This window comes from Danio aesculapii, chromosome 4 (genome assembly GCF_903798145.1).
Source record: "Danio aesculapii chromosome 4, fDanAes4.1, whole genome shotgun sequence".
NCBI lineage: Eukaryota > Metazoa > Chordata > Actinopteri > Cypriniformes > Danionidae > Danio > Danio aesculapii.
Window position 1 is genome coordinate 41208624 of NC_079438.1, and position 23256 is coordinate 41231879.

The window sequence follows — 23256 nt, forward strand, 5'->3', positions numbered from 1 at the left end:
GGAGGCGAACTAATGATGATAAAGAAAGAGCAGAGTTTAGTGAATAATCTTAGTTGCCTAAGATTGACCTTGAATTGGAGATATTCTCTTATTCTTGAAATAAAGTGTTGCTTGAATCCACATCGTCATAAGATTATAACAATATGGAAAAAAGGAAATAATAATAAAGAAATAATTATTGGAAAATAGTAGTAATAAAGTCAAATGACAAATAATAAACTATTTATTAACTAATAATCAATCATATGATATATTGATAATTATATAAATGACTAATGATCATGTAATTGAATAAAATAATTAATTGAATAGTAAATGAATATAAACAAATGAAAATAAATCACAACACAAATGAATAGCTGCTTTCTTGAAGCAACACACACATAAGTTTGCCACAAGGATTCTCAGATCCTTAGTTAGATTCTTCAAGCCTAAAATGTAGTTTAAGTATGCAAAGTAGGCATTATTTAGTAAAATATGCACTTATTTGCATATTTTTAGCAAAAATATTAACACTGCACGAACCCTAGTTTAAATTTCTATTCTAATAATTAATTAATTAATTTATTTATTAAAGTAAAGTTTATAAATAGGTGGTTTTGGAATCTTTTTTTATCACTCCAAAAGTCAGTTACATTTTTGAAACTTTTGTAGAATAAAATGTGTATATTATTAAGCAAAATATTAATTATTTGCATAGATTTCTAGCACAAAAATTTTAACATTGAATGAAGCCTAGCTCAAATGTATTTATTTATATATTTGACATAATATAATCTCTTTTTATCCCTCCATTATTCAGAAACCACTTTGAAAACCCAGTAATACTTTTTTGCCACTTTTGTAAAATACAATTTTCCATATCATCTGCCATATTATATACAATATCAACATACAGTTGCAGTCAGAATTATTAAACCACCTTTGATTTTTTTCTTTTTTAATTATTTCTTTACTTTACTTTTTATAAGGTCAAAATTATTAGCCCCTTTCAGCTATATATTTTTTCGATAGTCTACAGAACAAACCATCGTTATACAATGACTTGCCTAATTACCCTAACCTGCCTAGTTAACCTAATTAACCTAGTTAAGCCTTTACATGTCACTTTAAGCTGTATAGAAATGTCTTGAAAAATATCTAGTCAAATATTATTTACTGTCATCATGGCAAAGATAAAATAAATCAGTTATTAAAGATGAGTTATTAAAACTATTGTGTTTAGAAATATGTTGAAAAAAATCTCCTCTTTGTTAAACAAAATTGGGGGAAAAATTAACAGGTAGGGTAATAATTTAGGGGGGCTAATAATTCCAATTGTAACTGTATCCCTTAATAAAAGCCTTCAGAACACAGGTATGAATAAAAACAAAGTTGGAAAGTGCTGCTGAAATGGAGATTTAAAGAGAAAAAAAATGTAAAAACAGCCTTTACAAATATGCATCGCACTTAAAATCTAGAGACATTAATTTATAATGCATTAAAAGAAACAGTTAAAAGTGTTTATTTTGATTTTTTCTTTACATTAGACAAAAACATGCAAGGAAAAGCCCCCCAAACAAAAAAATCTCAAAATTTTCAAAGAGGATTTTCTTGTTGCGATGAAGGGGTTTGCGAACAGGGCCAAATTCTAACGCAGATTTATTAAAGAATGGTCATCGAAACACAGGTCGAAATTCAGCAAAAACAGCATCAGAGACAATCCAAAAGCGTAACCCATAAAACAGGCAAAAATTCTACTCAACACCTGTAGTATCAAGCATCAACAAAGAAACTACAAATATAACACATGTAAGCGCAATCCAGTCTGCCATTTTGTTTCAATTATTAGCTCTCCTCAGTTTAGCAGTTCATGAATATTCCACCGTCATTTGCATAGCAGAGGAACGGAGCTCGTCAGTATTCATGACACAGATCAGTGTGAGGGAGAAATGAGCCGCGTATAGAAGTGTATGCCCGTGTGGACCCAACCGACTGATTGGTATTTCTGTAATTCATTAGTTGGCTGAGTGTTCGCTGTGAATACAGAATATCATTTTATTATGTAATTATATACTGCTAATGTCAAGAGTATAAGCCTGACATATGCTTGCTAGTGTATTTTTATATCAGTAAGGTAAGGTCTGTTATATTTAGCGAAGAAAGTGTCTTATCATTAAGCTTCAGGTATTTATTTATTTTTTGTGAAACATGCTTTTATTTCAGATCAAGCTTGGTCTGTGATTATAGAAGGTTTGTTTAAATGACTTTAACGACATTAGGCAGACAGTTTAACTACACTTTAACTTTAAAAATGAATTCATTGTCCTTAGCTAGCTAACACTCTGTCATTCAGATGCTATACAACACATTCTAAAACAAATATTCACCATGTTACTCAGAGTGTTTGTCCTGCTTCGGTTGTGATACATGAACAACACAGGATTATGTTTTAGTAATTGTTTATATTTGTCTGATGTTGTGCTGGAACACTATGGGGAACTCAGTATTACATTTAGTTTGACTAAATTTAGTTAGTATTAGTTAGTATCTTTTTGTGTTTTAATCTCCCAAATATCTATAAATAAAGTCAGAATTGTGAGATAAAAACTCATATTATCAATAAATAATTGATAGTTTTTTGTTAATTGCCTAAAAATTTTTTAAATCTAATTTAGTACTTTTCTGCACAGGGTGAAGCTGATGATTTTAGTATTTATTTTATTTTATTTTATTTTATTTTATTTTATTTTATTTTATTTTATTTTATTTTATTTTATTTTATTTTATTTTTTGTTTTATTTTATTTTATTTTATTTTATTTTATTTTATTTTATTTTATTTTATTTTATTTTATTTTATTTTATTTTATTTTATTTTATTTTATTTTATTTTATTTTGAAATGTGGTTGTTCTTTCACCAATGCAGCTAGGTGCATTAAGAAAAATCCAATCTCGTGACAACAATGCCAGTGACTTGCGACCCCCAAAATTCTTTGAGGTGGTTATAAATATACAAATCTTGCATGCAACAGAGCACACACACCAATTTTAAATTTTCCTGGATCTGTGCACGCAACAATTGGGCGGGTCTTAAGTTCCGAATCGACATTATGCCGGCATGGCTAAAGAGTCGTTCCCACAGCAATTTAGTTGAACCACTATGAGTCGACTCTTTTATAGATGAATCAATAGTTTTAAACACGGTGGACTTTCAGATTTAAGCCTTAGCTGAATATTTGACTTCACTTAGAGCTGTGTTACACACTGCAGGAAGGTCATTTTCAAAAAAACCCTAATAGGGGCTCTTTAATAAAATGAATTTGATTTTCCCTCATTGTCCTGTGACCCCCACTTTGGGAACCACTGCCTTAAAGTGATGATTTATCTCACATTTTTTTACTATTTCATCCCTGCTGTGTAACTGTGTAAACATATCCACATGCTGCTTGGATTTGATTAGTTGTATTACCCAATTACCTGCTTGTTTACCTGCACCAATGGCACACATGCTATAAATGATGCTTCTCGCTTTAAGTCTCCAGTGTTTTGACTATGGCGAATCTTGTTACTCATCTCCTGCCTTTTTGTTGGCAGTCAACAGATCTGCAAAACAGGAGGAAAGGAGGGTGTTGAAGAAATGTATGCAGCTTGGCTTCATCTCTGAATTTGTCAGGACGGATGCTGTAGGGCTTATTGACTCACTTGGTAGTCACTCATTTAGATCTAACATAATCATCCCATACTGTTTTCCGCATTTCTTGATGCAGATCCAGAGAAACAGAGAATGCACCTAAAGGGATGGAGTTACCGTTTCTGAACAGCAGTGTGATTGATGGAAAGGGTTTCTCTCAGTAATTTGGCGGAGGAGTCAGATGTAACCCACCCTTCACCTCGTTCTGCTCCCTTTCTTACTCTTTTCCTCTGTTTCATCCCTCATTCACAGAAAGGAATCTCACTCTGGGGAAATCTGCTCAGATGAGAATGCCATCCCACTCCTACACTGCAGTGTGTCAATGTATATACTGTACATGTGCTATTTTTGGATTATGTGACTTGAAACCGAAAGACACAGTGTTGTATTGATATCCGATGGATGAGACCTTGTTACTAATATTAATAATAATAATTGATTTTTTTTTATGGATCTCTGATAGATACCATGCCAGTGTTGGGCAGTAATGCTACTTTCTATATCAAATAGCTTTTCAGTAGCAAAGCTATTATTTTAAGCAAGTAGCACAGTAGCATCCACACAAGCTACATTTACCTATGGATCATTAAGTGACACCACCGCTATTCACAGAGCTGTAAAGCCAGTGTCTGGCTGATGAAAGCAAATCCATATGATAGCAAGAATGGCGAATTCTCCTTCTTTGTGTTTTATGGTGGTTGAAAACAAACTTTTTGGCGAGTTGACCAATCAATCATTGGGCTGAAATGAGAAACTTGCTTGATTGAAAGATGATGAAATTCTGACGCTGTGCTCTTGTTAGAGTTGAATTGGTTTCAAATTCATTCACTGTTTGTTCTGCAAATGTGCCCTAGTGCTTTTACTTGAAAAAAAAATAGTATTTTAATATAAATACAGCATTTAAAATATTATAGGGAAGTTATTGAATTAATTTGTTGTGGTACTTTTATAGTTGCAGTACAACAACTATTGTTTGTAGTAATAATACTTAATACTCAAACTTAAACTTAATTTTTAAGGTAGCTTTTATTTGATTTTTATCTGATTTGTGGATCTATTATTATTATTATTATTATTATTATTATTATTATTATTATTATTATTATTATTATTATTTTGTGTTTTAATTTTTTTAGTATAACTTTTTTTGCATTCATCCCTGTATCTTTTACTACTGCACATTTTATGTCTGTAAAGTGCCTTGAGATGCTGCTTTTAAAGCCGCTATATAAAAATAAAGTGTATTATTATTATTATTATTATTATTATTATTATTATTATTATTATTATTATTATTATTTTATATTTCCGTTTACTATAAATTACTATAGTGTTTTAAATGTGTAACAGAGGATTTCTTCAATTGTTTGTTCTTGCTGTCTAGTAAAATTTGTTTCTGTTTGGAATTAAATGCAGTAAATAACTGAATTTAACAATTATGCTATGTTTCATTGGCAGTTTTATTGATCACTAAGACAGACCTGACTTGAATTGAAGTTGCTTCGATTTAAAAATGAAAAGAAAAAAAAAACTAAAGCTTTTAGTGTAGTTAGGGTACATTTAAGGCAGAGTAACTAATAGCGTAGCTCACTACATTTTACAAGTAGCTTTCCCAACACTTTACCATGCTTTAGAATAATAATCATACTCACACACCCTTGTATTTTTTTTGTATTCCAAAAACTACCATGGTACATCTCCAAACAATGTCAACCAAAAGTCTTCAGTGTCTCGATATCATTTGAATATGCTAATTTGGAACATTTTGTTTTTTTGTTATTAGCAATGTTGAAAGCATTCTTAATATTTGTTGTGGCTTTTTTTGAGTGATTGAGCAATTATAACAACATTTATTAGTCAAAACCTCATTTAACATTGCAGATATCGTTTTTAGTCATTTTTGGTTAAGTAATTAAATTGAATAAACATGTCAAAGAACTTGTCACAGTCTCTGTAAAGAACTATGGTTGAGAATAAAGGATACTACATGGGGAGTCATATGATCTAGTGACACACACCCACGTCTGATCAATCTGTGGTGGGCCTGTCTTGGTAAAAATCCATCGAAGTCTAGGTATACAACTGGAAATGTATCCACATAGAAGGAAACATCACTAAATGGTCATTAACAACCCGCCACCCCCCCCCCCCCCCCTACAGCCCCCTTTCCACCAAGACTGAAGACAAGTTTCAGTCTGAATCATTTAAAATGTCAACAACCCAGTCTTATTATATAAAATGTCTCTTAAAATAATAGTAATAAATAAATAAATCATGCTAACTCCAATCTTATAAATTTCAGCAAATGACTTTTATTTTAAATCATATATGCATAATATGTGTAAGACAATTTTAGATAGCATTATATATAAAATATGGTCAGGATCTTTGATTAACACAAGACTAGAAGACTCTGTGACAGCCACCAATCATGCACAGCTTAATTCATTAACTGCTTTGTTAATCCTTTTTCTGCACTATACATAGCTCCCAAGCAGCTTCCATTTGGGTCCTAGTGCCTACCCAAAGAAATTTTATTAATTCAGGCTGGCACGGGGTTACACTTATAAAAATGCAAATAAAACTGTTTATGAAATCAACAGAACAGTTCAATAAGAATAAAAATCACAAGCCTAACACCTAAATCCACACACACACATACAGTACAAAGATGATGTGATCTGCATCAGACATTGGCCAATGCATCATTAACATGGTGCGAAGGATGTAAATTACAAGCTTAATGTTCAACCATTTCACTGCTGTTGCAGACACAGGGTCCGTTTCTGGTTATTGCTGAATGTGCATTCAATATATTTCTGCATGGTTTAACTTATTTCCCTTTCATTTCTCAGCTGCACCAGACATAAGTAGCACTTTAGTCTGATGACTTTCAAATGATCCTTTTCATTTCAATCTACATTCATTGCACCGATTCCATCCTAGAAGTCACCTCAAGCTCATTGTATTCGATGTTCTGAATCCAGCGGCTTTAATTTCAGCCCATTCCTTTGTGTTTTGTCTCTCTGAAGGCCACTTCTCACATGTGTCGGTCAGCGATGCAGAGCGAGGTAACCATGGAGACGACTCTACAGGCCTGACTCCTGACTGCTCGCCTCCTTCACCTGATACAGCCCTCAGGAACATCGAAAGAGTCATTCGCCCGCAGGTACACACACACACACACATTCACGTACAATCTTATTATGTGCTTCTGCACTCAAGGTTAATGGTGCTCTGTTAGATAAAACATAGTCTGGCTGTAACTATTGCAGCATCTGTGTGTGGGAGTCCTATACACACACACATGCATACACACACTGAGCAGCTCTGTCTTACATCTACGCTGAGATACTGAGCATCCTTCATCTTAATTATACGGCTATTATAAATATGCACATGCCCCACGGGCGGATTTTCTTCATGCTTTGATATGCAATTGTCCCAAGCCACCCTCATTTTCACTCCTTCTTCAAACTTGAGGGTTTTTTGTTTGATTATCATCAGTTACAGTATAGTAATATCAAGCGCTAGTGTTCCCAAAAAGAGTCTGAAGAATAAAGGCAGGCTTTTAAAGTGGATGAGAGTAATTGCGTTCGATGCTGGATCAAACTTAGTGGGATTTATTATAGAGTCATAATATAGGAAGCACACTAATCCAAAGATGGTAACACTTTACAATAAGGTTGTATTAGTTAATGTAAGTTAATGCAATTACTAACGTGAATAAACAATGAACAATACATTTTTAGAGTATCATCTTTGTTAATGTTAGTTAATAGAGATTAAGTTGTTCATTGTTAGTTTATGTTAAATCAAAGTGCATTAACCAGTGTTAACAAACATTCATTTAGATTTTAATAATCAGTGTTTCCTCTAGGATTTTTTCCAGCTGTGGTGGCAGGCCTTTTACACAGATCTACCAACTACCTATGGCGTTATTTCAATGACAAATGTCGTGAGAGCAGTATTACAGGTCGAGATCACGTTTATGTAATGCAAGCATGCGAATCTCTTTGCTTGCTTGCAGATTTTCTCTGTTCGTGCACAAAACTTCTTGCAAGCCTATAAATATACGCTGCTTAAGGGCTGGTTTTCTTGTGCACTCTCATATAAACACTACTGAAGTGTGATTTAGTGTGTTTATGTAACAAGTTTGTCTCTAACATTTATTAGATTTGCTTGGAATATTTCTGAATGTCTCCAATAGACCTACAGAACAGCATTGATGCTTCCTAAAGTAATGTGAAACGGCCATATTCTCCAGCAAGATAATGTCATTGTATGCAGAGCCATAGACCTTAATCTATAAAGTATAATTATGGAAACTGTGTTCATCTTGACTGAAAGCTACGTCATGTTTGCTGGACTCAGTCAGTCAGTCAGCATGTCACCTTAAAGGGTTTAACAAATAACGCACAGCACTACTACGGTTACAGAAAAGTTTGTTCTGTTATAATTCATTTACCTTTTAATACGTTTTGGTGCGATTATAACCCGCTATTAAAAAAACCACGACTGTTTTGAATGAGAAGCTGTAATATAGCCATGGTGGGATGAATTATGGAGAATTAATGTAACGGAAACCATGATAATGCGTTAGTGAATGTTAAACAATGATTAATAAATTCTCTGTAAGTATTGTTTATTATTACATGTTAGAATGTGAAATTTTTGCCATGTAACTATGCACGCACAGGCTGATAGGTCACCTAATTCATTAACCACATGGCGCAGGAGATTGCTGCCGTCTTGGCAGCCAATGAGCTTGCTCCTCTTCAATTTAAAAGCACTGCGTCATTCTACGCTGTTTAAGCTGTGTTGCATTTTCAAAGACTACCTATGTTTAGATGCAATGGGGGTTACATGTATATTATGTCTTCATCAATGTGTTATATTCTCAGACGGCATGTTTGTGTATACACTGGCAGTAGCAGGTCTTATTACTTGCTCAACAGCAGCAGCGTAGCAGATCTATACCGCCACGATCAAATACAGCATTGCCATATACATATTCATTACCATGCTAAATCCTGAGAGTGTTCATGACAGAAATACATTAACTACTGAATCATATGATGATATGATATTTCATATGATGTTCATAATTAATTGTTCTAATTTGACTTTTTAATTGAATTAGGGTTTTATATTAGTGAATCAATAGATTCATTTTTATTAATCATAATTAATCATACACTTTTAATGAAATTAGGCATCACTATTTATCTTGTTTAACACGTTCATTTTGAAGTTGTTTGCTGTATCCAGCAAAGTAAGCCATCAAATCAAAGGGTAATTCTCACAAAACATTGTAAGATTTGATTCTTTCATTGTATATTTATGATTAAAAATAATTAAATGAGTTTGTTATGTAACTATAACACTTGCAATTAATTATGACACATTTTGAAAATTTCATAGTACATTTACAAATTATGCAAATCTCTAAACAACATTAATATTAATATTCATGTTCTGCAGTGCAGTTGTCTGTCTTGCAATTCTGAATGTGTTAGAAAGATTTGGAAGATACAGCGAGCTATCACTATCTGACTATCTTTAACAGCAGACTTTTTGAGATTATATTTGCTTGATTTATAATGTTCTTCACTTATTCTTCAACCTCCATTGCTATAAAACCATATTTTAAACTACTGTTTTATTTTTCTCCTGCTTTCCATGTGTTAAATTGCCCCAGGAAAATAGTGCTGACCTTCACAAATTAGACTCACTCCAGTACTATTTCAGCGCAGATAGGGCCTGATTAAACTGGATTGCAAGTGGTTATTGAATAAGTAATGCCAACTGGGACCAGAAAATGAGTTAAGTGAGTTCTGGAAAAAAAAAAAGATCAAGCATTATTTATTTCCAGATGCTGTTTGCAGAAATATCTAAAGCTTGGGAAATGCATACAGTATGTTTGTAATAAGGATGTGCATGTCAGAATTGAGGCCAATGCAATTATACATTAAAGATACATATGAAGCACCTACTGCAGCTGCTATATGTTTTGATTCAATTCACCCCATCATGATGCAGTAAAATTTAATTTCGAGTTGATTGGATTCAACCCAATGCGAATAGATGCAATAAGTTGTGATGTGAAAAAATATAGATGCTATCAGGCTAAGCTCAGTTACTCTTAACATAATCTGTTCACAATCCATTAAGAAAACAGAGCGAAAAACTGCAATGGAAACACATTTATCGAATATATTTGAGCATGCTAATCAATAAAGTCATGTAATTTTGTCTTAATTGATCATGTGATAACAAAAAGACATAATGGTTTTAATGGATAAACCAGTGGACTGACCACATTGTAAACTATCTGAAATGTTGTCTGTATTATTAGCTCCCAGAACTGTCAAGCGTCTGTGCTCCCAAAGAGCGATCCAGGGCTCGACAATAAGGACTGCCCGATGGCTTGGGGCCAGCGTGCGAGACGCTCTTGACAGACAGGAACGTTACTGGCCCGATGGGGCCTGTGCTGCCTTGTCACTAAAGTTTCATTTAGCTGTGACTGTTTGTCAATTGCATGCAGATACACGGTTTTTCACACCAAGACATTTGTTTCTGAACCTGTTTTTTTTTTGCCCAGTTAGCGCAGTTCGTTTGGCATATGTGAATCTCGCAATCTCGCTCGGATCTGCGCCAAATCAAATGGAGTGGATCGATTGTAGTAAGAAATCCAACATACTAGGCTCTATCACAGTATATTATGGTTGTGTAATAGCCATATATGCGGCTATATGTCATTCCTACCAGCAAATGTGCATTTCATGACGAATACGAAGGTAAAAGCATGCTGAACTATTACCGAGTGCTGTTTATTCTTTAGGAAAATTGACAGAAATAACCATCTTATCATTTTCCCATATTTTAATCTTTAGTATTTTGCATTAGACGTATTGTTTTGTTCATTTATGCACTGACACCTTGAAAGATCAACATTGATCTGCTTCAGGATCTGACTGCAGTCTCGCTTCATCTGTTATTTCTCTCTATAATTTAAGCCTATAATGCATAATTCTGTAGGCAACGTTTTTTAATAGATTAATTGATTTAATAGATAGATTTTTACAAAACTTGACAACTGAAATGAGGCTATGTATGAGAAAGGCTTACCTCTCTGATTTATATTTGGTGACTATGTTTGTGGGTGTCAATATTAAAGTGCACTTTTTCGCTTATAAAAAATTAAATATATATATATATATATATATATATATATATATATATATATTATAGAGTTACAACAGTATACATAGTTACATCACAACTGTAATTTTTTATCATTTCAGTTGTATTTAAAAAAAAGGTTATGCTAAATAAAAAGTGTATGTATACAGTTATGTTTGGCTTTTGACACATTATTTTAAATACATGGCTAAGAAATAGCTATTAACTTAGAAAAAGTCCTTAGCATTGAACCCTGCGATCTTACGCTTTCAAAAGCCACCGCGCGTTCATTGCATTTGACTTCTGAGGCACAATTTATTATTAAAAGAAAAGACCTCAGGCTTCTCCTATCACAGCCAATTGCGTTTTTTCTTTTAGATATTTGTCGGTAATTTATCAGAAAGTGACGATTTTGTTCTCTTTGACTTATTAGGTGACAAATGTTTTATGAGACATTCCAGTTTTATGCATGTCTATTTCGCATCTGTGGATGGAAACATAACTGCACTCTAGTGTTAGTTATTTGTTTGTTAATATCGTTAATTGTGACCTAAACTAAAATGTTACCAAATAAAGAAATACAGAAAAGAAAGATAGAATTTACAACATTTACTATAAGAAACAGTGACTCATTTGACCTTAGGACTGTACTATATTATTGATCAAGATTCATTGACATTTAGAACTTTAATTCCTGCTTTTCCTCAGGTCTTCATCGTATGCAGCAGTGGTGATGACAGAATGTGCTTAAGAAACTGTTCAGACTAGAGAAATTAATCTACATCTGAAATGCTGGTCACTTCTGAATCGCATGAATAATTTTTTTACTGATGCAAATAAGTTACAGGTAATGCATCATGATTTAAATGTTGACTTGTATGCGATGTGCACTTTTTAAAATGTCTTTTTTTAATGGAACCTTCCCATCCCTAGAACCATGGCATCCCTGGCTATGAAGTATGTTTTTCTCCTGATAAGTCTTTTTTTCTCTCAGTTGATTTCCTGCTCTCTCTGTTTGTGACTTATTCACTTAGTAGAGTGTGAATGGGCCCTTTTTTGTCCCTGCCAGAGTTCTCAGTGCATCCTATCAGAGTCATGTTTGTCCTCTTTTCAGTCGACCACAATCCCTCATTTATCTGCGCTGGCCGTGCTGCTTGCGTGCTGAGCGCCTGCAGGAATAAAAAGAGACACAACTGTGCATGTTCTCCCCCACTGACTCCTACAGCAAACTCCACAATGTCCCAGTCAGACACATGACGCTTTCCTAAAGATTCATTTCACTTTTTGCCCTACTTCACACTGTGCTTTAGTGCTGTTAAGTGCAGTGCATCCTTTAGCGGTGGTGAACCGGTCACATGACTCGCGCTTTTTAAATCGACTCTCTCTACAAACGAAATAATAAACAAATAAAAATGGGATAATTTACAACTATCCAGTCAAAAAACGTTGTGCATCCCTATGAACATTTATTTTATTTAATAATTGACTGTGTTAATGCAAAAACATACATTTTTGGTAATTCATTATTTATTTTATTGTTCTTTTTTGTTTCAAATGTCTCAACTGAAAGCTATAAAACATTTCAGTGCCATTTAAGCATAAAGTCAGACAATCTTGTGGCCTGTGGAGAAAATAATAATGTCCTTCGTTTTCCGCTTTTGAGCACTGCAGGCTAAATAAATTAAAATTATGCAACTATTTCTATTTTTTGGAGATTGAACGTCCAAGATTGTTTTGTATGTATATAATAAGAAGGTTTTATGCTTTTGAGGTTTTTTTTACTACACAAGAAATAATACTACATTTAAATTATTGTTGTTTCTGATCATGTAAACGATTGTAATCATATACCATATACTGTAATTTATTATAATATATGGTAAAATAAAAAATATCTGTCATTATGTATACAATCTGTAATTTAAAAGACATGCTGTAGAAAAAAAAAAGAAAAATGAATGCTTTTATATGCTGACATAAAATGACAGACATTTTTATCCTTTTTTGGACCTGTGTAACTATTTTAATGGATGCACAAGGATTAATTAAAAGAAGCTGTGTAGCAAAAGACATCATATTTTCCACTAAAAAGCCTGTTGCATGACCTGGTGAGATTTAGTGCATCAAACTGTTGCGTGCATGAGACAGCAGTCTGTTTTAGCAGTGTCTGTAAATCATCACACAGCACTCATGATCAGTGAAGTGGACTGCCATCAGAGGCGCACACTGATGGGCCGATCCAGCTCCTCATTTGCTTGATGCACAAGTGCAAAAGAGTCTAGTCACGTCTGGTAATCATAAGCTCTACAGCCCATCCAGGTGCATCTCTATTTCCCTCAGGAAAAGACTGATGAGGGAGCATTTGCTTCTAGCTGCATTTAAATCTCAGCATAAGGTACCACTGATGAAGTGGGCATTCATAAGAAGGCATAACCTAGTGGTTAATGACGTGGGCTGTAAATGTAAGGTTGTAGGTTCAAACTCTGCTAGAACTGGTGTTTGAGCTGTCATCATTCAGCAAGACACTTAACCTCGGGTCACTCCAGTGAGACCTTCTCTTTCATTTAAAATGACACTGCTTCTGTCGTGACTTTGCATACTGCAAACTGCTTCAGTCAGCTCCATGTGCTAATGTGGAAAATGTTGTCTATTCTATTCCGTTCTATTCTATTCAAGACAGCTTTTTTGTCACATCATGTCATAATGAAAGTATTCTGTTCTATTCTTTTCTATTCTAGGATCTGTTTCAAGAAAGATTTTTACGCCATGTTGTCATACATAATGTTTCTATTCTATTCTATTCTATTCTATTCTATTCTATTCTATTCTATTCTATTCTAAGATCTGTTCCAAAAACAGCTTTTTTCTGCCATGCTGTCATAATATCTATTCTATTTTATTCTATTCTAAGATCTGTTCCAAAACAGCTTTTTTGTGCTATGCCATCATAATATCGATTCTATTCTATTCTATTCTATTCTATTCTATTCTATTCTATTCTATTCTATTCTATTCTATTCTATTCTAAGATCTGCTCCAAAAACAGCTTTTTTTGTGCCATTCATATATTCATAAATATGCCATTCATCATATCCTATTTTAAGATCTGTTCCAAGACAGCTTATTGTGGCATGCTGTCATGATATCTATTCTATTCTATTCTATTCTATTCTATTCTATTCTATTCTATTCTATTCTATTCTATTCTATTTTAAGATCTGTTCCAAGACAGCTTATTGTGGCATGCTGTCATTCTATCTGTTTTGTTCTATTCTATCCTATCTTATCCTATTTTAGGATCTATTCTATTCTATTCTATTCTATTCTAAAATCGGTTCCAAAAACAGCTTAGTGTGGCATACTTTCATAATAGCTGTTCTATTCTATTCTGTTCTTAAATCTGTTCCAAAACATCTTTTATTGCCATGCTGTCATAATATCTTTTCTATTCTAATTTGTTCTGTTCTGTTTTGTTCTGCTCTGTCTATTCTATTCTATTCTGTTCTATTTTAAGATCTGTTCCAAGACAGCTTACTGTGGCATGCTGTCATGATATCTATTCTATTCTATTCTATTCTATTCTATTCTATTCTATTCTATTCTATTCTATTCTATTCTATTCTAAAATCAGTTCCAAAAACAGCTTAGTGTGGCATACTGTCATAATACTGTAGCTGTTCTATTCTATTCTGTTCCTAAATCTGTTCCAAAACATATTTTATTGCCATGCTGTCAGAATATGCATTCTATTCTATTCTATTCTATTCTATTCTATTCTATTCTATTCTATTCTATTCTATTCTATTCTATTCTATCAGATATATACATTACCTCTGTTCAAGAACCTAATAGGTTTAAGCAGACAGTGAAAATACATCTTTTTCTTTCTTTTCTTTTCTTAATACCTAACATTCTTTCCTAAGCAAGACAACATAACGTTGCTATGCTTTGAAACTCTCTCATATTAAGCATTAAAATTCACATAATTTTGAATTCTGATCACTTCCTGTTTTTATGTGTTAAAGAGTAGCTGTGTATGTAAGCAGTATTATTGAGAGCTTGCTACTGTAGATCTTGGAACAGAGCTGTGGAGCATTCTTATAAAATGACAGCATTGGATTTTGGACAGTGCAACAATTGTTTAACTTGATTTAATCTCAGTTTAACAAGGCTTTCCAGTAAAGAATACATTCTTGATCTGCATCGGCCCGGCAGAGCACAATGCGTAATTAAATTTGTAAAAAAATGTAATTAACCTTTGCAGAAAAGCAGGATGACACAATGAAATGTGCTCCTTTGTGTGTGAATGTGGACAGTAGGGTCTCTTGAGCTGTAGTGGGCACAGAAAATCCTCTTGATGCTTTATCATCTATATTCAGACACTCACACACACACACACACACACACACACATGAACACAACCACTGTAATACTGCTGAGCTAAAGACTAAATGACCTTAGTATGAAGTATGTGCTTTTTTACTTTGGATGTTTTGAAAAGCATATCAAAATACAAACTTGTCATGGCTGCTTTGAAAAACGGTGAATATTTGTGATATTCAGATCAGCCCGACAGAAGGCTAACCTGTTGAGTGTTTCCCTAATCGGATTTGAGTGTAAATGACCACAGGAGGCCCCTTTTTTCTTTATCTTCAACATCTGTTTTAACAGGTCCACAGGCACAGATGTCTAGATGCTTTCGTGTGTGCGTGTGTGCGTGTGTGCGTGTGTGTGTGTGTGTGTGTGTGTGTGCGTGTGTGCGTGTGTGTGTGCGTGTGTGTGTGTGTGTTTGTGGCTCTGTGCTGAAGCCCAGCTGTAATTAATTTAGCTGTAAATTGTTCTGATAATCTCACTGGCCTTTCTGAGAGTGCAACGTCCTGGAGAATGCTTGATAGCGGGATCTGTGTTCAACTTGTTTGATGGAGGAGATAAGAATAAAATATAGAGCACCAGTTAGTTTAACATGTTTCTACTCTAAAAAGCATTTGGTATAAGAATAGATGTTTATTTGTATTTGCAAAATGTAAGGGTTTATTTAAAAAAAAAAAAAGGTGACATAATTGGTAATGATTATTTGCTTTTGATTATTGCAATTTATTTAACCAAATATACTACAAAATGATGGTAAATAATGTTATCTAATAGATTCTAGTATAGTTACTAAATGATAATTATTCATTCATTCATTTTTCTTCAGCTTAATGTTTCAAAGGTCACCACAAAGGAATGAACCACCAACTGTTCTGGCATATGTTTTACGCAGCCTGGAAATAAACATTTATATAATCTAGTTTCAAATGAACAATAATCTATATATAACTGAAAATGTATATTCTTTATTTTTTAATTAGCTCATTTAATTAAAAACTCTGGGAGACGCAGTGGGTAGCGCTGTCGCCTCACAGCAAGAAGGTCGCTGGTTCGAGCCTCGGCTGGGTCAGTTGGCGTTTTCGTGTGGAGTTTGCATGTTCTCCCTTTGTTTGCGTGAGTTTCCTCCGGGAGCTCCGGTTTCCCCCGCACGTCCAAAGACATGTGGTATAGGTGAATTGGGTATGCTAAAATTGTCCATAGTGTATGTGTGTGAATGAGTGTGTATAGTTGTTTCCCAGTGATGGGTTGCAGCTGAAAGAGCATCCGCTGCGTAAAACATATGCTGGATAAGTTGGCGGTTCATTCTGCTGTGGCAACCCTTGATTAATAAAGGAACTAAGCCGAAAAGAAAATGAATGAAGGAATTCAAAACTCTAGCTAGGGTGTGAGAAACATTAAAAACCTCTAGCTTCCTGAGCACTGGCCAGGGCAGGTGAAACCTCAGGATCTATTCAAGGCCCTAAAACAAGATCTTCAACTAAAACTAATCATGTCTGTTTTCTATGTCTCCACCCACAAACACTGCCCCCTCCTAAAACACATAATAAACAGGATGACTCCGTCTCAAATTAGACTCATCACAGACTTGTGATAAAACTTGCAGACTTGTAAGAAACTCCGGTAGGCTTTCACATGTGTTTCTCCCCTTTATGTAATCAGTTCTAATAATATCCCTTGTGTTTAAGTCCTTGTGTTCAGTTAGTTGGTCATCCGGTATTCTACGTTATGCATTGTCTACACCCCATGTCGTTCCTGAGTCTCCTGTGTTTTCTATGTCTTCCAAGTGAGGGTTTGATAACTCCTGCGATCCTTTGCCTTTTTGAGAGAGACCAGGCGAGACCCCTGGACTGGATTTTCTCACATTCCTTTATATTTTTTCAACAGCAGTAGATGTCTTTCCAGCCACATCCCAATACTGGGAAACATCCATACACACACACACACACACACACACACACACACACACACACACACACACACACACACACACACACACACACTCACACACACACGTTTGTTTTTGTGAAAAGTGGGTACATTACATAGGTTTCCATTCATTTTATACTGTCCAAACCGTATATTGTAATGACCTCACCCCACCCTACCCCTAAACCTAACCATCACAGGAGACTATGTGCAGCTTTACTCTCTGATTAAACTCATCCTGTGGGATTTTTAAGCATGTCTTTGGACTGTGGGGGAAACCAAAGCACTCGGAGGAAACCAACGTGAACACGGATAGAACATGCAAACTCTACACAGAAATGACAACTGGTCCAGCCAGGACTCGAACCAGCGACCTTCTTGCTGTAAGGTGACAGTAATAAAATTGCAATTATTTTATGCTTATGCCTCAGTAAATTTGATAGCAAAAGTAACTTAAAATTGTACTATTTAAAAGTGTAACATATTGAATATATAATAATATTGTCAATTGTTTCTACAGTAGATGTTTTGTTATACAGAGAAGTGGTGCACTTATGCAAGTCTTTGAGCTGGGAGAAGTTCTTGCACTGTTTGAAATATGATTTTCAAAGGCTTACGACTGACAGTGTTCATGTTCTGGCTAAGCGTCTGCATCGCTTTTGTCTATTTTAATGACAGACATTACTGAAAAAAAAAAACAAATGTGGTAGGAAGACATCAGTCTTTTAGTAGAAAACAGAACATCATGCTCTGATGAGACAGAGAGAGAGATACTCAAAGCTGTCAAAAAGCCTGTTGATGTGAAGTGCAGCCATTGGGCTGAATTTGCACACACTTACATGCCTACACACCTACGGTTGAGATATTTTCTAAATGTAGATAAAAGCTATTGTGAAATGACAGCTTTTCCCATCAACCCAAGTATTATTTTTGTAAAACTGTTCCTCTCTCGAGAAGCCTATGGCTGTGTCCAAAATCACAGACTACTTAAGTACGTACTACAGTACATCTCAATTGAACTTTTAGATAAGTATGTATATATAGTATGAATATGAGTACATGAACAAATTTTGTACATCTGTTGTTTATCATTATCACATGACCTACCTGCGTCAGTTGTGTCGATTTTCTCCCATTCATAACTTTCTCCTCTGGCCTTATGTGATAGTAAAGTATCCATTGTATACTCACATCAGAATCTCACCAGGAGTAGTAAGTCATTCTGGCACTTCTTCTCGTCTACTGTTTTTCGAGTGCTATTAATTCTGAGGTATTAGTTCTCAGTTCACATGCTGTTTTTCACATACAATATAGCAGGTAAGCATGTGATTTCAGACACATGAGTTTTAAGTTAACAAATCTATAGGCTGATGATATTTTTGCTAAAGAAAATGATTAAAGGTGATCTGGCAAACACAGTCCCACCCCTGCTGTTCAAAGCCACGCCTTCTGATAACATGAACACGCACCTTAAAGATGACAGTAGACAACCCACTAGTTCATGTCTTTCGCCAGTTAAAAACAATTCCGAATGAAAAGCTGTTTTATATCTAGCTCGCTTTCAGTTGTGCAGCAAGCAAAACTTAATGTGCAATATTTCATACATGCAAGGATGGATCACTCTATCACGCGCTTTGTCCTAAAGCTACTACTGCATACACTTATTACACTTAATACACTTATTACTAAGACTTTCATGCTATTTCAGATCGAATATTCAAAGTAGCATGGTAAACATTATTGGGTGCTCGCCACAGGTTGTCATTGTTCAAAAATGAACCAATGTGAATATAAAACCAACTTCAGCTCAGTAAAGCAGGCTAGGGGGAATAGCACTATTTACAGTACATATGTTTTGTTATTAAACTAGATAAAAATCTTACATTATTGAATCTGTAAAAGTTCCCTTATGAAATTAAAAATTGTTTTCAGTGGCTGAACAACACTTCTGTACATATAACCCACTCATAAAAGCAACAAAATCTATAAGCTTTGTGTGACTTAAGAGTTTTAAAGCAGAACATTACCCGTCCAAAGAAATACTTCAGCCATGGTGTGAACCTTCATCCCGCATGCAAAAGGAACTCCAATATTGATTCAGAATTTTAAAGTTTTAATTCAGCATTTGTTTTTACCGGTCGCTCTCTCTTGTGTGCACATGAACGCAAACATTTTTGTCACTTTTAATATGAAATCTAAGATTATCAACAACAGTATAGATTCACCTCTCAAGCTGATGGGTTTATGAATGAGCACAGCAGTGCAGAGCAGGTCATGTTTAGCGGCTGTTGAACACTTTTTCCCCCATGTGCGTTCGGACTATTAGAGAAAATACTTGTGAAGAACGCATTTTATATTCTGGTGTAATCAGGGCAATGTCAATGATCACCTCAGATACTGATTATGTGCTTTATTCAGTGTTAAATGTTACCAGTGTGAGTTTAAGGGTGCACTCACACTATAGGCTATCCGAACCATGCCCTAACACGTTTCCCAGTTTATTTGACAAGTGTGAGTGCTCCGAATCAGGCCCATGCGGAGTTCAGTTGGCCGGCCCTGGCCCAGTTGGTAGAGTTGTGCCAGAGCGCAGTTCACTTGGGCTTTGGCGCGGTAAGCTTGTAGTGTGAATGCAAAGTGCGCCTGAGCCCGAAACTGAAGACGCAATGCCACTGTTAAGGAACTGTTTCATATGGGTTTATTAATCATTTACTGCTCAATGAACGCAAACTGTCGTAGTTTATCAAAGATGCAAACCCCTTGCTGCACGACAGTTGCACCTTCAGCAAACCTCCTAATACCTACAGCACAAGGACTTTTTTGATTATTTATGAGCGTCAAAAGTGAGGGATCTGTTCAGCAAAAGATCTGACTGCGTGTCACTGCATCTCAAATGACTAAAATAATACAAAACGATATAACTAAAGCAATGTCCACTGTGCTGAGTGAGAGCGCTTCACTTCCTGTTAAATTGAACAGTCGCATCATCGATGACGTAAGCGTGCTCCGGCTCGGAAGGTAAATTGCAGTGTGAGTGCTGGTTGTTGGGGGAGAAGTGAGGGGGGACAAGCACGCTTGGCCACGGTTCAAAGCATCTGTGCCTAGTGTGAGTACACCCTAAAAAACAGGTTGTGGCATTTATTGACAACTGAAAACACAAGCAAATAGGTACGTACCCCAGATCTTGAAACAAAAAAGCAAAAATACAGTTTAATATAAACGATAGAACTGGGTCCCAGTGCAAACCAACAACATCAGTCACTTTGCATGTACTTTTATTAATTTTAATTACTTGTTAATGAGGTTTAACATTCATTAGTTAGATAAAAAACTGTCTATTTTGTTGGGAGTGCAGGGCATTAATCTGTACTTCTGAATGTCTGGTATTTAAATGTTTCTCTCCTGAAGCACTGTCACCACTGGCTTGCTTGGTTTGGGACTTGTGAAGCTGTGCATCGCATAGATTTGTTTGGACTTTTGAGCAGTAAAAATTAAACCAGACTGAACTGAACTTTAACTCTGAAAACTGGACTGACACAGTTTCATTTACTAGAACTTCAATGTTAAGCTGCTTTGACACAATCTACATTATAAAAGCGCTATAGAAATAAACATGAAGCTTCTGGTGTGGACAGACAAATTGCTTGTTACTGGAATCACAATGTTACAGCCACCGACATGCTAATTTTCCTTCACAACTATTGTGAAATGGGGAAAAAAATCGGAAATGAATTTTGATGCATTAGTGGAGCCATGAACATTACCTGCTTACAGTCACTGGAATGGTTGGTTGTAGAAAGTCAAGAATCCATCGTGTGTCCTTTTTATGTTGCTTTTTTAGCAACCTTTCAAGTGTGTGTGTGGGTGTATACAGTAGTTTAAATGAAGATGTGTTTAATTGGCAATGTGTTTGCACTGTGAGTGAACTGAAACCGAGTGTAGCCCCCTCACACACACACACACACACTCATCAGTGACCTTGTGCGATGCGTCTTGTGTTGAAATGTTCCCTTGGGCTCTTGAAGCCCGGTGGTTATAACATATTCTGCATATTTTCTTTAACAGCAGCACAGGAATAAAAGATAATTTCATGCGCTCAGCTGGATGTTGAGAATCCCTCTGGCGATTAAACTGTAGCACTGATGAAATGGTGACGAGCTTAAATGATGCAGATTACATATTTCATGCCCTCAGCACCGTGAGTTTTCAGTTTGTCATGCTAATGATGCTAATATCATGTAGTTCTTCATGCACGATACAAACAAACTCAGCATGAAGCACAAGTTTTGTTACCTTTTCTTCCTTGAATATTTACCCCTTATCTTTTCTCTTTTACTGGCTTTTTAAAAGCATAGTTTTGTTTGTTTACTTACTTTCTTCAGTGCAACATAAAAGATGTTTAGCAGAAAAGCAATGGAGCTCTTTTTAATACAATTAAAGTATATGCTGTTAAATATTGACTGAATATACTGCCTATTATGTCATACAGTTGTTTAAATGCCAAACATTCTTGTTAGAAGTGTTTAAACAAGAATAATTTGATGGCTGGTTAACATACTCTATTTAGGTGTCACTGTGCAGTAAAATACTTATTAATTATCATTGTAATTGTTTATCTTTGGCCACTGCTCTTCAAACAGTTTCACCCATTTGTCAGCTAGAAGTTTTTAATAGATTAAAGTACAGGTGCATCTCAATAAAGTAAAACGTCATCAAATAGTGGATTCATTTCAGTAATTCTATTAGAAAAGGGAAGCTCATATATTTTATAGATTTATTACTCACAGATTGATATATTTCAAGTGTTATTTCTTTTAATTTGGATGATTATGGCTTACAGCTAATGAGAACCTTAAAAGTCTGTATCTCAGCAAATTAGAATATTACTTATGGTCAATAGAAAAGCATTTTTAAGACAGTAATGTTGGACTAATTAAGAGTTTGAACACGTAAAACCCTTCTCTGGGTGTGATTTCTCCCATCTTCTTTACAATATCTTACAGATTCTCTGTGTGTTTTTGGTTGGTTGTGTTTGAGGGTGGCTCAATCGAGTACAGGGATACCATGGTCCTTAAACCAGGTATTAGTACTTTTTGGAGTATGGACAGAATCTGTGGGGTTTTATGGGGAAGACCTTTTTCTGAGCAACCTGGGCTTCATCACACCTCAGCAGTGCCACAGACTGATCACCGCATGCCATGTCACATTGCTGAAGTTTGTTGAAGTTTGTGCAAAAGCATAGCCTAGACCAAGTATTGAGTGCTGTACATGTTCAGAAGTCCAACAATTCTGTGTTAAAAATCTTTTTTTTTTATTAGCCATCAAATATATTTACATTTTCTGAGATACTGAATCTTGGGGTTACATTAGCTGTAAGCCGTAATCATCAAAATGAAAAGAAATAAACACTTGAAATATATCAATCTGTATGTAATACAGTTATATATATATATATATATATATATATATATATATATATATATATATATATATATATATATATATATATATATATATAAATATATATATATATATATATATATATATATATATATATATATATATGTGTATATATATATATATATATATATAAATATATATATATATATATATATATATATATATATATATATATATATATATATATATATATATATATATGTGTGTGTATATATATATATATGTGTGTATATATATATATATATATATATATATATATGTATATATATATACACACACACACACACACACACACACACACCTAGTTGAAGTCAGAATTATTAGCCCCCATTAGATTTTTTTTTCTTTTTCTAAATATTCCCCAAATGATGTTTAACAGAGCAAGTCAATTTACACAGTGTGTCTGATAATATTTTTTTCTTCTGGTAAAAGTCATATTTGTTTTATTTTGGCTTGAATAAAATCAGTTTTTAATGTTTTAAAAACCATTTTAAGGTCAAAATTATTAGCCTTTTTAAGCTATATATTTTTTCGATAGTCTACAGAACAAACCATCATTATACAATAACTTGCCTAATTACCCTAACCTGCTTAGTTAACCTTATTAACCTAGTTAAGCCTTTAAATGTCACTTTAACCTCTAT

General features: G+C 34.5%; 1 protein-coding gene across 5 annotated transcripts in view; it reads left to right on the plus strand.

Annotated features, from left to right (window-relative positions):
- Positions 1 to 23256, plus strand: part of anks1b (ankyrin repeat and sterile alpha motif domain containing 1B) — a 312589-nt gene that overhangs the window by 129802 nt on the left and 159531 nt on the right. For all 5 annotated transcript variants that reach the window (XM_056455663.1, XM_056455662.1, XM_056455665.1 and 2 more), the window contains one exon: positions 6706 to 6842. In XM_056455663.1, the coding sequence (XP_056311638.1) occupies positions 6706 to 6842 (137 nt within the window). The remainder of the gene's footprint in view (positions 1 to 6705; positions 6843 to 23256) is intronic.